The sequence below is a fragment of the Solea senegalensis genome, linkage group LG16, assembly GCF_019176455.1.
Source record: "Solea senegalensis isolate Sse05_10M linkage group LG16, IFAPA_SoseM_1, whole genome shotgun sequence".
NCBI classification, from domain to species: Eukaryota; Metazoa; Chordata; class Actinopteri; order Pleuronectiformes; family Soleidae; genus Solea; species Solea senegalensis.
The window spans coordinates 312,329-329,352 of NC_058036.1; the positions used below are offsets into that span (position 1 = coordinate 312,329).

Here is a 17,024-nt window from a genome sequence, read left to right on the forward strand (position 1 = left end):
ACGACCGTCTTCACCTTCATCAGCTGTCGACTGGAGCGCAGGTCGTGACCTTTGGCGGCGTTGTTCAGCATCCACTGAATGGCTTGGATCTTCCCGTTGGCGTCCTGGCGAAGCACAGACAGTGATTGAGTCATTGGGAGAGTTACTGAGCGGCTGCGGGTGGTGTGGTCAGCTGTTCACCTGCAGCAGCTCCATCAGCTGCTCCTGCTGTCCCGCCTGTCTCAGTTTGTCCCCTCTGTCGGCCATCTTGTCCTGCAGTCTGCTCCAGCGGCTGCTGAGCTGGGACATCTTCCTGCTGATGCTCTGACTTTGGTGATGCTCTTCATGGAGCATCTCCTGTCCCAGCTGAGCACGCACACACGCACGCACACATCATATTTGATTTAAACCTGGTCTATTGCTTTTATTCATATTCTCTTGTTCTGCTGCGTTTTGAGATTTTTTTTATTTTCTGTTGCATAAATAAAGTTACGATAGTGAAGTGCTGACCTGGAGGAGCGTGTCCAGCCACACGTGGTTGGCCTGCAGCTCGCTCTCCGCCGCCTCGTGTCTCTTCAGCTTGGGGAGGACGCCGGTGGGCTCGCGGTACGACTCGTCCTCGGCCACTTTGAACTTCTCGTCCGTCCACAGCAGCAGCTCGTCCGTGTCTCTCTGAAACTCCTGCAGAACAAGCACAAACAACCAAAATGCAATACTGCCGTAGTTCCCGGACTTGTGCTCTAAGGCGCCCCCTACAGAGGCAAAAGTGAGAGTTCCACCAAATTTCCTGAAACTTGGTGGGAAGATGTTATCGACCGAGACGAACAAAAATGTCGACCGTAACCGGGGTTTCAACTCAAAAGGAGGTCGGCCAATTTCAATCTTGGTGTCCAATAGCCAAAATGGACGACTTCTGGTTGACTTGAGGCCACGGTTACGGTCAACTTTTCTCTTCGTCTTGGTCGATAACATCTACCCACCAATTTCGGGAAATTCGGTGGAACTCAGTGTGTGCCAAGATCATAGGGCACTTCCTGTTTCGTGGCAAATGGTCAAAATTTGCCAAAACGCCGTGGTCGCCGTGGCCGCACTGTTTTGAATCCACAAAACCTTTAGGCAACTTTTCACCTTTGATGTGTCTCGTATAAATTGGCGTGTTTTTTATGTCGGTACAACAAACGTGTGAAAGAGTTCACTCATTTACACAGGGTGCAGATCGCAGAAATGGACGCAAAAAATCAAAATGGCTGCCTTCTGGTTGAGTCGAGGCCACGGCTTTTTTGCTCCTCTTGGTCAATAACATCTTCCCATCAAGCTTCGGGAAAATTCTGTGCCGTTTCGGTCCCCGCCATTGGTGGCTCGGGCCCTAACAACAACAACAACAACAACAATAATGTATATATTACCTGGTATTTCTTGGAGGCCAGCAGCAGACTCCTCCTCTGCCTGGTGCTGTCTTTCAGCTTCCTGTTGGTCTTCTGGATGCTCCTGCTTCTCTCTTTGATGCTGAAACACAAACGTCAGTTTAATTCTATGATATCGGAAGCACGTGTCCACGTCTTTACCTCACTGTGAGCCAGGAAACGGAAGTTTGTAAACCACCCACAGAGAAAATCAGTGGCCGTTTCTCAATACTCAAGTATGTATGTATTGTTCTGCTGTTTGAATGGTGGCTGGCGCCAAGTGCTGCAGCCTCATTAGCGCCACCTACGGTGTTGATAAATGAACATATGAAATATATAGTATAGATATAGTACAGCATTGAATAGCGTCGTGTAGTGTAGTATATATATATGACGTGTACAAATATATACTACTCTTCATATCTAATATTTACATATTATCTTTAAGTACAGATACAATGACCGTGCGACTTTAATATAAATCTAACATTCAAAGTTAAAATAAATAAAACATTAATAATATACAAACTTTTAAACTGTCAGGTCAAAAGTTTCCATTAAAATCAAAATAACACGTCAACAACAAATCTATGGATCACACGAGCATCTAATGACAGCAACGTCATGATGTCATCAGGACAGGCCGAGGTAACACTGCTCTGTGCCGGGCGCAGTGAGCGCCGAGCGTCCGCAGAGGCGGAGCTTATCACCTCCGACAAATGTCGCTGCCAAACTATAAATACCTCAGATCTTAATACACAAACCACATGTTTAAATTCTAAATGACTCATTTCTCGCCTCAAATGAAGTTAAAACTTTGTTCCGGGACACAAAAAAATATTTATTTCAGATTTATATTTCCATTATCTGCTGCTATGCTCCGCCGAAATGTATTCTGGGATACATGGCCATCCCAAGTACGCTTAAGTCACCTCCGATGCATACTTGGTAAAAATGGGCGGAGCGAGAACACTTCCAGGTTTGAGAACCGTCCTCGCTGTTCGCTTACTTGGGAACAGCACTTGGACTGAGGCTGATGACGTTGTGTACATGAGTACACAAGTACACACAAGTACGCACAAGTATGTATTGAGAAACGGCCAGTGATTTTAGCTGTGGGGACACAGGAGCTGCTGTTCCCCTCTGCTGCCTCGTGTGGTCACTGTGTGTCACTGAGGTCAATCTGAACACATAATTTTAGATGCCGAATTTACTAAAATAAGACATTAGAACTTAGGGATGGAGGCAGCAGTGGATCAACAACTCCTGTGTGTGTGATGTTAAAATCGCTGATTTTCTCTCTGGGCTTTGGTGTGGGAGAGTGAGTGGTTTACAAACATCAAATTAAAATCCACGTCAGTTGAAGTCACATGTTGACGTCTTTATCTCACTGTGAGACGTTGTTGTTGTTTTCTTACTGTTTTGCAGCGTAGTGCTGTTGGTTGATGAGCTCCAGGCTGCGTTCACTGAAATGATCGACCCGTTGGTCCAAAGCCTTCAGGAGACCGTCCAGCTCGTCCTGACGACCCAACAGACTGTGGACACTGTCCACCGAGTCCTAAACACACACACACACACACACGTTTCATCTGCATGTACAGTGAATTTAACCCGCTTCACTTTCAGTGTAGGTGGACGATGAGGACGGATCAGAGCCAAGCGTCCTCACCCCGACGTCTTTGACCTTCAGTCTGGCTTCGTGTCCAGACAGCGCCGCCTCGATCCGGTCTCCCTCCTGGTTGAGCCTCTGGAGCTCCACCCCCTGCTCCAAGCGCTGCTTCCTACTGCTCCACAACCTGTCCAGTCTGGACCAATCGGTGGCGAGGTTGTCCATGGTTTGCCGGATGTCCATGTTCCCGGTCTTCCCGTCTGAGAATCCCTGAAGACTTTTCCCCAACTTCTCCATCTGCACCAGTCTGAGACACAGAAACACACAGATGATTCCGTCCCCCCAGGATTTCTAAGGCTGTCCCCGTTACACTGCCACCTGTAGGTTGGGCAGAGTCATGATGCAGCTGGATGGAGCTTCCCTTCCAGTAGAGTTTACTGCTCGTGGTCTGTGAAGACCTGAGATGGATTGTTGCTCACAGGTGGAGTCTCCTGACCCACTCCCTGGCCCTGACTCCTCCTCACCTGCCCCTCTGCTCCTCCATCTCCAGCCGCAGCTCCTCGTGTTGCTGGAGCAGCGCGACGGCCGAGGCCACGTCAGTGGCCGCCTCCTCCTGCAGGAGGCGCTCCTGCACAGAACTCGCCCAGAGCTGCAGCTCTTTGGCCTGCTGCTGGAAGCTCTGCAGCCTGCGTGCCTCCTCCAGGAGGCGCTGTCGCTCTGCTGCCTGGTGCTTGACCTGAGACACGAGAGAACGGGACAGAGAGTAAAAACAAACTCTCATGTAAAGCTCACTTCCTGCTGACAGTTCACAAAGCTCAAACACTTTCCAGCCATGTTGGAGCTGCAGGACACCACATACAGTATTTATAGGATTAGAACAGCAGAGACTCAGAGAGCTGCGATAGCAGACGTCACACAAACCTAAACAACATTCTGGAGATGTTGTAGATTCTATGAGGTCAAACTTTTCTTTAGTGGTTAAAATCACTTTAAATAAATACATACTCAGCGTTGTCCACACCTGCACAGGCATCGCTCAGAAGACACAAGGACAGAGAAACTGCTGAAAGTTACTTTAGTTTGATGTGAACATTCGACACAAGCGCTGCAACACTGGACTCGCACGTTTCTCCCGCCTCTCGTTCTACACGCGCAGATGTTCTGCTTGTGTTTACCCACAATGCCCTGCACTGTAGTCCGCTTCCTGCGTTTGAGTTCCCATCTTTGATGTGCATCAGAGATGGGTTGTGCTTTCACCTGTCCACAAAACAACAACGTTTCTGAGCAAACATCAAACTCATGTTTCGATGGATGTGGAGGAAACACATGAACCAACAGATGAGACACTTTTCTTCAGCGTTTGTCTCGTCATTCTTGCTGCAGCGCTGCCTCAGGCGAGGAGGGGAATATATTATTCTAAAGGTTCGGTTCATTTCATTAAAGCAAACTCGAGTCTGGAGGAGACGATTAGGTGTTAAAATAACCTGCGTACATGCTGTGCATTTCTGCTGTGAGAGAGTTAAAGTTGAAGACAATCAAACCTGTTTGAGCAGAGTCTCCAGCTCATGAACCTCGTCCATGATGGCCGCACTCTCTGCTGGACTGCAGTCCTGCTTCCTGTGACACAGAAACATCGTGTTGTGAAGAACCTGCCCGCACAGCAGAGGGTTTTTATGTATCATCTCTGAGGCTCACATCTTGGCGACGTTCTTCAGGTAAGCAATCTTGACCTCCAGGGTCTGGATGTCTCTGAGAGCCTGGGCCTGGTTCTTCTCCTCGTTCTGCAGCAGGAAGGAGCTGCAGCCCACGTCCACGGCGCTGAGCCGGTCCAGCTGACCGAGCAGCAGAGCTTTAGCCTCCTCGCAGCTCAGCAGGAACGACTGCACGTCCGCCGAACTCAGCAGCTCGTGTCCCTTCTCGTCCTTCAGCCGCTGGATTGCGTCCCACCTGAGGAAGGAGATCGGGAGAACCGGTGACGTCAGACGCCCTGACGTCACCGGTTCTCCCTCTGTGGTTTCCTGTACCTGTTGGACACCGTCCTCTGTCTGGCCTGGATCTGTCTTTGTTTACTGTGCCCACTCTTCATCAGCTCCTCTGCCATTTTCATGATGTCATCCAACTGGCCACGCCCACTCACCAACTCGGTCAAAAAATTCTGCAAAAGTAAGTGTCACGGTGTGACAACATAAACCATACATCTCTATATCTAAGCTGCATGCTAAGCTAGATGTTCCACTCTGTTTGTTTCCCTTAAATTTAAGGCTTTAGGGAAGTGTGTTCATTAATCTCTGGACTTTAAGAGTGACTGACTTCACGATTCCCCTGATCTGATTACAGGTGAAACGGTAGTTTAGGTGCAGTGATTTGACGAGTGTTAATCTGGTTACAATCCTCCACACAGCATCACTCAAGTATGAGCCCAGATGTTTTCTCAGCTCACAGTGGTGAGTGCACCTCGAATTTGGCCTGCACCACTCCCAGGTCGTCTGCTGCGTCGCTGCTGAAGGTGTTCAGGACGTTCTCCTTGTCTTCCATCCACGACTCAAACTCCTGGCAGCTGTTGTAGAATCGATGCAGGCTCAGCGTCTGCTCCAGACGCAGAGTCTTTGACTGAAGACACAGGGGAGAGGCCAACATTTGGAACTATACGTAGATTTAGGAACATACGTAGATTTAGGAATTATATGTAGATTTAGGAACATACGTAGATTTAGGAGCTATACGTAGATTTAGGAATTATACATAGATTTAGGAACTATACGTAGATTTAGGAATTATACGTAGATTTAGGAGCTATACGTAGATTTAGGAATTATACGTAGATTTAGGAACTATACGTAGATTTTGGAATGAAGTAGATTTTGGAACATAAGTAGATAAATCATTCACATTTGCATGTATGGAGTGTAGCTGCAGTGCTGTCAGACTACATTTCCCATGCTGCCCCTCTCTCACCTTGACCAGGTTGTACAGGGAGGTGTAGTCCTGCTGCAGTGCGTGCTGCGTGCTCTCCACAGTGTCTCGCTGGTACTGTGGGTCTGGCAGCGATGTGGTCTGGATCTCGCTCGTGCCGCGACGCATGGAGCGGCTTCTCCTTGTACGACTCGGCCTCCTGCTCGCTGGATCTTCACTGGTGGAGACGGGCTGCCAGGGAGGAGGAGCCTGAAAAGAGCCAGACGACACCACGTGCATAAAAACTCAGCGCACAAACCTGTTCATAGCCCCAGGGCTCTATAGCGCCCCCAGAAGTCGGGTCAGGGTCAGACAAAAGTGGTCGGACTGGGATAAAATTTGGTGAGTGTGTCCAAACAAATTTCCAATGCGCTTCCATTAACTCCGCCCACCCAGAAGTCGGCCATTTTGGAGATACAAAAATGGCTGGTCTACACATTTGAATAAACTGGTCCTAGCACGTTTGCGTCTCTGTTCGAATGTTCTCGACGAGTTAAAGATTAAAAGCCGTCAGAGGATTTTCTCGACGTCAGAAGGCGTGGCCTCAGCAGCAGGAAAAGTACTGTAAAAACGTAAACAGAGCGATGTGAGGCGAGGGCCCTTTCATGAGTGCGTCCTAGTTGTACTTTTTTTTTTCTTATAATGATGACATGTTACTGATCGTACGGTGGCTGGGAGGAGCAGGGTCAGGTAAGTTTTGGGGATGAGCTGCTGGTTTCCTCGTCCATCTCTGGCCAGAACTCGATCTCCGTCCGGCTCATGGCCGACGAGCGTCACGATCTCGTTGCGATCCCACGGACACTGGCCTGGAACAGGAGAGGACGGTGAGATGAGAGCGTGTGCTGAGTTAAAGCCTGAGACGTCGCGCTGTGACTTAAGTACCTCTGCTGTATTTGAAGCGGACCTTTGCCTTGCTCTCGCCACTCTGAGGGGAGTGGCTCACAGAGCCCCGCCCAGCTTCTGGTGACTCCTCCTCCTCCTCTCCAGACGAGTCGCTGTAATGGATAATTTGGCTCTGCTGAGGCTCCGCCTACACAGGTAGAGTGACTGTGAGACAACAAAAGAGCTCCTCTTCTCTTCTCACCATCATTTTAAGGCCAAACTTTTACAAACACTTTCATTCAAATAAAAACTTTTACGAACTTCAGTTTCAAGGACAAAACTAATACTAGGTAAGTAACAAATGTAGTTAACTATTAAATTCATGTCTTTATCTCACTGTGACACAGACGTCTGTAAACCACTCACTCTCCCACACCAAAGCCCACAGAGAAAAGCAGTGATTTTAACATCACACACACAGGAGTTGTTGATCCACTGCTGCCTCCATCATTAACTTCAAATGTGTTCATTTGTGAGTTCGGCATTTGAAATCCTACATTCAGTTTTACTCCAGTGACACAAAGTGACCACACGAGGCAGCAGAGGACCAGCAGCACCTGTGTCCCTGCAGCTAAAATCACTGATTTTCTCTCTGGACTTTGGTGTGGGAGGGTGAGTGGTTGACAGACGTCTGTGTCACAGTGAGATAAAGACATGAACGCATATTGATTATTGACCATACTACAACAATTATCCTTTAAGCATAAAAAAAGAGTCCACACTCACGGTCAGAGCTGTTAGCTGCACGGTGCTCTTCGCCTGCTCTGACAGCCTCTTTATCTCCACAGCGTACGCCACCATCTCCTTCTCTACCCAAAGGTGGCGCTGCAGCAGCGCCGCTGTGCTGGACTCGACAGTGCCTTGGTCGTCACTGGTCAGCAGCGGTTTCCGGTCTCCCAACCAGGATTTGGCTTCTCCCACGTCTGCAAAGTACTGCACAGAGGGAGCGTGTGAGGTCACACACACACACACACACACCTTCACCTGAAGTGTTGTCATGAGCTTCACCTGTTTGATGGTGGCGGCAGCCTGCAGTCTGTCGCGGCGTCCAGTCACCTCATCACTCAGGTGGCTCCACTGCTTCTGTAAAGTTCTGATCCATTTGTGGACAGCTTGCTGGTTGACACGGCTCAGTCTGGACAGCTGATCCCGACCTCGACCCAGAACCCCCTGGTATTGAACATTCTGAGCCTGGATCTCTGCTTCTAGCAACTGACAACGCAACACACCAGAGAGAGAGGAAATCAGTGATTTTAACACACACACACACACACACACACACACACACACACACACACACACACACACACACACACACACACACACACACACACACACAGGGGTTGTTGATCCACTGCTGCCTCCATCACTAAGTTCATATGTATTATTTTGTAAAATTCGGCGTTTGAAATCCTGCGTTCAGACTGACCTCAGTGACACCAAAGCCCATAGAGAAAATCAGTGATTTTAGCTGCAGGGACACAGGAGCTGCCGGTCCTCTGCTGCCTCGTGTGGTCACTTTGTGTCACTGAAGTAAGTTTTATTTTACAAAATAAAACATTAGAACTTAGTGATGGAGGCAGCAGTGGATTAACAACTCCTGTGTGTGTGAGATGTTAAAATCACTGATTTCCTCTATGGGCTTTGGTGTGGGAGAGTGAGATAAAGGCGTGAACATGCTCTAGCTTGTCTTTTGTTAAGTTTTTCACAGACATTTAGCCTTTTAATCTTTTCTTAAATAATATTTTCTTGTCTCACCTTGTGTTTGTGTTGGGCCAGCTGGACGTGGTTGAGGTCTCGTCCGAGTCCGGTCGTCTGCAGCCTCAGCCGGCGCTCGTACAGCCACGCATCCAACTCCTCACAGTCATGGAAGAACTCGAACAACCTGAACTGAGCCTCCAACTGTGACCTCCTGAGAGGGGAGGGAAATTAAAAATGTATACCTTTAGAATTTCTTATATTTACACACACAGAACACTGTGACAGTACTTTAATCACACAAACCTAAGCTGTGATATTTCATTGAGACAAATGAAGACATATTCTGTCTTAACGCCTGTGCAAAAGGAAACCATTGAAAGATTAAAAATTAAAAAGACTAAAACAACCTGCTGCTGCTGAGTGAAACCAGGGATTTGTATTGGGCGTGGAGAGCGCTCACTCTGCTCTGAATCTGCTGATCGTCACTCACGTTTCCCTGAAACACAGACACTGAGGGGTCAGCAGAGGACGACACCATGAGGTGTCCACGTCAGGAGGGACGCGGCGCCGAAGGTCGTACCTTTGGAGCTCTGCCGCTGATGGCGGCGATGGTTTCGCCGTGGGCCGAGATCTGAGCTTCCAGGAGGTCCTGCTTCTGAAGGAGCGCCTCCACCTCGGGTAGCTGCTTCCCCAGGTCAGAGGAGGAGGCCTGAGCCTGGACACGAGGAGGGTGAGGAGTGAACAAGTGCTTCCTCAAAAGTCAAGGTCAAATTTATTTATACAGAATGAAAAAACATCTAACAACAAGATATTAAAAGAAGAATAAATAAGAATTCGAAAAAAAATGGTGAAAAACAGAGAAATCGGCGTGTTTTAAAGTCATCGTATTTCAGGAACAGTGGATGACAGAGAGTAAATGTCAGGAGGCTTTCAGCCACTCCCACATTTACATCTGTGACAGAGAAACCACACTTTTAAAATCACCAGAGTTTTAACATGGGAGTGAATGAGAGGTTTGAGCAGAACTCTCTGACTGTAAGTCACATGAAAATGAAAACAACACACAGGGTTAGACGACAACCACAACGTGTTTATGTAGAAACTGTCTGTGTGGGTTTGAAAATGTGGTCGGGAGAAGAGTTTGTTTAGAGAGTTTTGTCATTATTTTCATCTGGCAACGGTGCAATACACACTCACTATAAAATCTATTATTATAAAATATTATATATAATAAAAAAAAGGATAAAACTTAAACTGTGACTGTTTAAAAACCGTAATATGTATTCACAGTTCACCTGCAGCTCCTTCAGCTCCTGCGAGACAAGTTCAATGTCTCGCAGGATGCCGAGAGTCTTGACTACATTTCCCAGCAGCCCCCTGTGTTCCTGCAGCTGCTGCAGCAGGTTCTTCCATCGTAGACTGATGCTCTCCTCCCTGTAACACACACACACACACACACACACAACAGCCGTGTCTCATCCCAGGGTCTGGATCCGCCACAGGAGTGTGTATCCTGTGAAGTTAGTATCCTGTGAAGTGTGGATACTGTGAAGTGTGTATCCTGTGAAGTGTGGATCCTGTGATGTGTGTATCCTGTGAAGAGTGAGTGTATCCTGTGAAGTGTGTATCCTGAAGTGTGAAGTGTGGATCCTGTGAAGTGAGGATCCTGTGAAGAGTGGATCCTGTGAAGTGTGTATCCTGTGAAGTGTGGATCCTGTGAAGTGTGTATCCTGTGAAGAGTGGATCCTGTGAAGTGTGTATCCTGTGAAGAGTGGATCTTGTGAAGTGTGAATACTGTGAAGAGTGGATCCTGTGAAGCACCCTCACCTCCTCGTGACCTGCTCCTTGCTGTGGTACCCTCCTCTCTGGATGTGCTGGGCCATGTCTCTCAGAGCAGTGAAGCGCGGCTCTCTGGCCACGGCGTCTGTGGACAGAGCCTCCAGACGCCGCCCCGCCGCCTGAGCCTCCTCCAGAGTGGACAGACCCCGGATGTCCTGTCTCCGGATCAAACGCACCGTGTCCTCCAGATAACCCTCCCTCAGCGTGGCCTAAGAGACAAGACAAAAAAAAGAGTTAGAAAAAAGACAGGGTTTCTTTAAGTGTGGTTGTATGAGGTACCGACAAAGACACCGTGTGTCAGTACTGAGGTTAGAATAGTCAGTCAGTCATCGTCTACTGCTTTATCCTGCACCAGAGGGTCGCGGGTGGTGCTGTGCCAATCTTAGCTACATGGGGCGATATGCGGGGTACACCCTGGACAGTTCGCCAGTCCATCACAGGGCCACAGACAGATAGAGACGAGGTTAGAATAGTTTTAGTTTTTATTTAGTTTTGACTTCTTGTTTTTAAAATGTGTTTGTTTTAATTAGTTTTAAGTTTTCAGTTTTACGAGTTTTTTTATTGGTTTTAGTGTAAATTCTTTTGTAATATGGAGAATTTGCCTGCTGCATGATTCATGATGTATGAAATGAATTTACCACGACCAAAACTTAAGCATTTTCACTGCAGTTTGACTTAGTATTATAAACAGTATAATAACTTAAAAAACTGGATAACAGAATGAGTGATTTTATTGTACAGATTCTGTTACTGTTGTTGTTATTGTTGTTGCTGTTTACCTTCCTCCCAAACTTCTGTGCGAGCTGCTCCAGGTTCTCCAGACGGAGCAGCGCCCCCTGCAGAGCTCGTTCTCTCTCATGCTCGGCTTTTTCCAGCAAAACCCAACTCTTCTCTATGTCACTCAGAGTTTTACCTGCACACAAACACACACACGCACGCACATTCATAACTTGAGGGGACATTGCATTGACTAACATTCATTCATTACTCCTTAACCACAGTTACTACTGGCCTAATCCTAATCCTAACCTCAACCTGACCTTAATATTCACCTTAAAATGTAGTCATTCACATTATGAGGACTTGATTTTTGTCCCCATAATGTGATTGTGTAAACAGGTTTAGGTCCCCACAACATGAGTAATACCTGAACACACACACACACACACACACACACACACACAGACTTACCCTCTGGAGGATTGAAGGCTCTCTGGTTGTTGGCGAGCAGCTGAGTCTTCAGACTGAACAGATGAGCCTCAATCGCCCCACGTTCCTAAACAGAGTGAGTGAAGGACTGAGGAGCAGATACAAGAGGAAAACCACAACACCAGGTTCACACTGCCCAGACTCTGCACCAGATCTAAGACTACGACGTCTTCATCTCACTGTGACACAGACGTCTGGCGACACAGGAGCTGCTGGTCCTCTGCTGCCTCGTGTGGTCACTTTGTGTCACTGAGGTCAATCTGAACAAAGGAATTCAAACACCGAAGTGGCAAAATCGCAGCAGTGGATCAACAACCCCTGTGTGTGTGCGTGCGTGCGTGCGTGTGCATGTGCGTGCGTGTGCATGTGCGTGCGTGTGCATGTGCGTGTGCATGCTGTGCCCTCACTGAGAGGATCACAGAGTCATTCGCTGTCCTGGCTCCGGGCGGCAGAAAGCCTCCACATCTTCTGCCGCCGACTACAAACACATCTCTTTCGACTCTACGTCGACTAAGACCACACAAAACAAAAACATTCACTTACTTGTACATCGCACTTGTTTGGATAAAATGACATGTAATGTGATGGGCTTTGGTGTGCGACCGTGAGTGGTTTACAAGACTGAAAGTGACTGAAAGTCTGCGTTTTCACTGACAGTGAGTCTCTGTGTCTCAGGCACATAAGAGGGAAAACAGCTGTCCAATCACAAACAACCATGACTGAGTCTCACCTGGTACTTGGGAGGCTTCTCCACGGTCCTGAAGGTCTTGAAAGACGTCACCAGCGCCTGCATGTCCCTCAGAGAGTTGGGGAAGCGTCGGTCGTCGAGCTGGAGCACCTGCAGGTCAAACAGAGCCGTGAGTGCGTCCACATCGCGGCCGCCGCGCTCGCTCTCCAGCGCTTCATTACCTTGGTTCTGATCCAGTGCAGCAGATCTGAGACCATCCTCTCGTACTGGACCTTCATGTCGGCCAGCTCCATCAGCAGACCAACAATCTGAGGACACACGCACACTTCTGAGGTCCCAAAGGTAACACAAAAACATGTTTTATTTCATAAGAACAACAAATAAGAAATGTTTGTTCCATAAGAATAAGCACGAACAGGAAATGTATGTATTGTTAAAACCAAAGTCATGGACAGATCGCCGCTGACTGGACTGAGCTGCTGTGGTGTGGCGCCCCCCGGTGGCCTTACCTTGGCGAGCCTCTTCTGGATGGTCTGACCCTGCTTCATCTTGGAGAAGTAGTGGTAGTAAAGCGACACGTAGGTCATGATGGACTTCTCGTCAGGGTGAGGGACCACCATGTCGTCCACCTCCAGCAGCTGCATGATCCCAAACTCACGCTCCGCCACGGAGAAGGCGTGTTCCAGGTTACGCCGAGCGTCGTCGCCATGGAGACGGCGGTAGTCGAAAAGGTCGGGCCTGAGGAGAGGATGGAATTTTGACTTATTATTTTGAGACTGTGTGTGTGTGTGTGTGTGTGTGTGTGTGTGTGTGTGTGTGTGTGCGTGTGTGAGACCGGTGGGCATGGATGAGGGCGTTGAAGGCGAGTCCATCTCTCCAGCTGGAGGAAAAGTCCTGTACGTCCACACCGACATAACCTGACGTTTTCCTCTGACACCAGATCAACAGAGCCTCTCTCGCTGAGCGACGAGCTACACTGGCCCCACCCTGGGGCGGGGGGGGGGGGTAGTGAAAGAAAGAAAGACAGAAAGAAAGAAAGAAAGAAAAAGAGAAAGAAAGAAAGACAGAAAGACAGAAAGAAAAAGAGAAAGAAAGAAAGACAGAGAGAGAAAGAGTTGTTACATTAAAAAGGCTACACTGATTTGACGATCCAGCACAAAAACCACACCAGGTCACGGTTTCATGCTCCAGACTGAGCTGAAGTTTAAAACTTTACCTCATCCAGGTCTATGGGTCCGATCTGGAACCTGAGGATGATGATCCACAACAGACCCAGGATCAGGGTCCGGTCCCCGTCCACCACATTCTCTGGACCGATCAGATCCACTCGAATCTGACAGAGAATACAGAGAGAGTCTGGATTCACGTTCACACTCAGATCTGATCCAGGTCTGATGCGAATCTGATCCAGGTCTGATGCGAATCTGATCCGGATCTGATCCAGATCCACTGGGTCATTGTGTGACAAGAAAATGCTGAGTCATGAGAACTCATAAACAAAGAAAGGTCACAGTGATAATAATGCTGACTAAACTGCTGTGTAATGCACCAACATACAGTCCTTGTCATTTACTTTGATGGTCACATGAATAATTATTTACATCAAAAATGTTTACAAACTATTTTAGTAACATTTTTAACATGCTTTTGTCACATCACAACATTATCAAAAACTTTGGAAACAGTGAATGAAAGAGTGAGTGAGTGAGTGAGTGACCTTGGTTTTGAGGAAGCTAATGGCGATGCTGTTGTTCTCCAGACAGTGGACTCTGAGTGTGCGTCGAGCGGGCGGAGGCAGCGTCTCCCTGGAGATGAGCTCCAGAAGACGAATCAGAGCGACGCCGGTCTTCAGCTCCGTGTAGACGTCAGTCAACTCCACGTCCTCCTGCAGGAGGTCAACAAAAAACAAATCCTCAGTGGTTTTAATCATCAATGATTTAACACCGTCAGGTAAACATTTTCCAGAAGTGTTGCTGCCCGTGATGACATACGGAAAAACTGATTCTTCAGTCTACGACGTCTTTAACAACATGTTCATGTCTTTATCTCACTGTGAGACTGAAGTTTGTAAAGCACTCACTCTCCCACACCAAACCTCACAGAGAAAAGCAGTGATTTTAGCTCACAGGGACACAGGAGCTGCTGCTCCTCTGCTGCCTCGTGTGGTCACTTTGTGTCACTGAGGTCAATCTGAATAACGAATCTCAAACACTGAAGAGACAAAATCAGACATTTGAACTTAGTGTGTGTGTGTGTGTGCGTGTGTGATGTTAAAATCACTGATCTTCTCTGTGGGCTTTGGTGTGGGAGAGTGAGTGGTTTACACAAGTCTGTCCATCAGTGAGATAAAGACGTGAACATGTTGAAATGCCATAGATTTTAGTAACTGAGTCTCAGGCTGGTTCTCAGCAACAGGGGGCGCTCACAGCACAGCTGGATGTGACTGTGTGTGACTGAGGCACGAGGAGCTTCACCATCAGATTAACGTACTAGTGCTTTTGTCTTCACAGCTCTGTGACGGACAGGAAGTTCAGTGTGTCACTGTGAGAGGATGAATTTCATCTTCATCAGCCCGTTTCCTCCTGAAAGTGTGTTACATAACGTGGGCTTCAGGACATCCTACTTACCCACAGGTCAGAGGTCAGAGAGGCCCCATCCTTGGCCAAACTAACTTTAGACTCTGAAGTGTTTGTCCTGAAAGGTTTTACGTCACAGAGACTTAACGTCTTGGGTTTTACTTCCTCAAATGAAAAGGCTCCACTTTCAACATCATCCAGCGTTTCCTGTTTCACACACAGAACCTACACCAAAATGCATCAGCTTTATCTTTTACTTTTTTCTCCATTCATTGATAAGTTGCTTTTGGCCATAAAATGTCAAAAAATTGATCAGTGTTTGATGATGTTCTCAAATGTCTTGTTTTTGTCCACAAAATATTCACATTTAAGAGGGTGAAAAATCACAGAAACTGCCGTTTTAGTCTCGAAATAAGCAAATACTAATCTTTCTTTCATTTTCAGCTTCTTAAATGTGAATATATTCTGGTTTCTTTGCTCCATAAAAACAAAGAAATCATTCAAACAGAATCACTTTGTGCTTGTGGACAAAAACAAGACATTTGAGAACATCATAATTTCCAGGTCTGACAAATACTGATCAACAGTTTTTTTTAGTATTTATTAACAAGATTAAAAAGTAAAACGTTTTTAACAGAATGGGACAATAAAACAAGATTAAAATTGAAATTGAATTAAATCAACAGCTTAAAGTTTAGAACTACATATGGGCCGATTTAGAACACCAATAATGTTTTACGTATATTTTCTGAGAAATTGTTGAGGTAAACCTGTTATTGTTGTTGAAAAACTCATGTTATATTAGTGGAGATTATTATTATGTTTAAATGGCCATATGTATGCTGCGATTGTGTGCGTGTTTTGGTGGTTGGTTAACACAACTGGACGCGTGAACGCGCTCGGGTGACAACTTGCTGTGGGAGACCAGTAGCAACAGAACACCAGCGTTACGTCATCACCCAGTGATTTAAGCGTCTCTTACCTGCCACGGTTTCCGAACACGAACGCCGACATTTTAGTCAGCCGGACGTATATAAAACACCAAAATACACAAACACGAAGAACGACGAGTAAATACAGACGCAGACCGAGAAAAGACAAACTTTCTCTGCGTGTTAAAGAGCGGGAGACGAATAACTAAAATTCAAACATGGCGGCACCGCAGTGGCACTGTCCTTCCTGTGACCGCCTCACAGCTTTGACTTATGCTCAGTACTGCCGCCAGTGGACGGGAGGTGCATTACAACAGACACTGACGCAAACGGTGGAACTGTCAATACAACTGGCCGACATTTTAGTCAAACGGACGTTGATAAAACGCGAAAAAAACACACACGAAGAACGATGAGTAAATACAGACTCAGAACGAGTAAGGACGAGCTTTCTCCGCGCGTTAAAAGGGCGGGAGACGACAGTGACGCTGCAATTAAAACATTTCAAACATGGCGGACGGTTTTTTCACAGCTTTGACTAATGCTCTGTACATTACATTACATTACATGTCATTTAGCAATGGAATTAAGTACAACTTGAACTTGCGACCATGATGTCTTTCGCACACAGGGTAGGGTCTTAACCACTGAGCCACTCCACCCTCTGTACTGCCGCCGGTGGCCGGGAGACACATTACAACAAACACTGATAAAATACAACTGTCCAGTCCGACATTTTAAAAGATATAAAACATATAAAACACCAAAAAAAAAGTAGAATCGGAACCGAAAAGACGAACTTTCTCTGAGGTTTAAACAGCGGTTGACGACATGGCGGCACCACAGCGGAACAGTTCTTCTGACCGCCACCTCACGGCTTTGACTCGTGCTCCGTACTGCCACCAGTGGCCGGGAGGCGCATTACAACAACACTGATAAACTGCACATTATAGACAATTATTTACTGGCCTGAGTGAAGGTTCGCCTAGTATTTTAACTTAACTATTATAAACTAGTACTTTAAAATGTAAAGTTCTTTACAAGATACGAATATGTGTCATAAAATCGTCCAATATTAAGACAGTTATATAGTTTTAAACATTTAAAGAAAAAAAAGGAGGAAAAATCTCATTTAAAACAAAACCAAAGACAATAAGTTTGTCAGTCACCTGTTTAACATGGAACAGAAAAAAAGACAAACCCCTGTCACTATTTAACTGTGAGGATTATTATTTAAAAGCTAATTATATTTCT

General features: G+C 46.8%; 1 protein-coding gene across 4 annotated transcripts in view; it reads right to left on the reverse strand.

Annotated features, from left to right (window-relative positions):
* The window catches only part of sptbn5 (spectrin, beta, non-erythrocytic 5), a 38,224-nt gene that overhangs the window by 19,318 nt on the left and 1,882 nt on the right, over window positions 1–17,024 (reverse strand). For 3 of the 4 annotated variants that reach the window (XM_044047209.1, XM_044047211.1, XM_044047208.1), the window contains exons 3-31: window positions 13,980–14,147; window positions 13,479–13,595; window positions 13,098–13,249; window positions 12,772–13,000; window positions 12,484–12,570; window positions 12,305–12,412; window positions 11,557–11,641; window positions 11,145–11,278; window positions 10,354–10,574; window positions 9,822–9,960; window positions 9,107–9,241; window positions 8,934–9,022; window positions 8,584–8,737; window positions 7,834–8,037; window positions 7,552–7,758; window positions 6,826–6,973; window positions 6,610–6,749; window positions 5,947–6,153; window positions 5,446–5,601; window positions 5,016–5,146; window positions 4,687–4,938; window positions 4,533–4,608; window positions 3,516–3,727; window positions 3,052–3,298; window positions 2,801–2,940; window positions 1,386–1,485; window positions 490–660; window positions 181–345; window positions 15–104 (exon numbers count right to left, since the gene is read on the reverse strand). In XM_044047209.1, the coding sequence (XP_043903144.1) occupies window positions 15–104; window positions 181–345; window positions 490–660; window positions 1,386–1,485; window positions 2,801–2,940; window positions 3,052–3,298; window positions 3,516–3,727; window positions 4,533–4,608; window positions 4,687–4,938; window positions 5,016–5,146; window positions 5,446–5,601; window positions 5,947–6,153; window positions 6,610–6,749; window positions 6,826–6,973; window positions 7,552–7,758; window positions 7,834–8,037; window positions 8,584–8,737; window positions 8,934–9,022; window positions 9,107–9,241; window positions 9,822–9,960; window positions 10,354–10,574; window positions 11,145–11,278; window positions 11,557–11,641; window positions 12,305–12,412; window positions 12,484–12,570; window positions 12,772–13,000; window positions 13,098–13,249; window positions 13,479–13,595; window positions 13,980–14,147 (4,464 nt within the window). The remainder of the gene's footprint in view (window positions 1–14; window positions 105–180; window positions 346–489; window positions 661–1,385; window positions 1,486–2,800; window positions 2,941–3,051; window positions 3,299–3,515; window positions 3,728–4,532; window positions 4,609–4,686; window positions 4,939–5,015; window positions 5,147–5,445; window positions 5,602–5,946; window positions 6,154–6,609; window positions 6,750–6,825; window positions 6,974–7,551; window positions 7,759–7,833; window positions 8,038–8,583; window positions 8,738–8,933; window positions 9,023–9,106; window positions 9,242–9,821; window positions 9,961–10,353; window positions 10,575–11,144; window positions 11,279–11,556; window positions 11,642–12,304; window positions 12,413–12,483; window positions 12,571–12,771; window positions 13,001–13,097; window positions 13,250–13,478; window positions 13,596–13,979; window positions 14,148–17,024) is intronic. The other variant, XM_044047210.1, reaches the window with a different exon arrangement.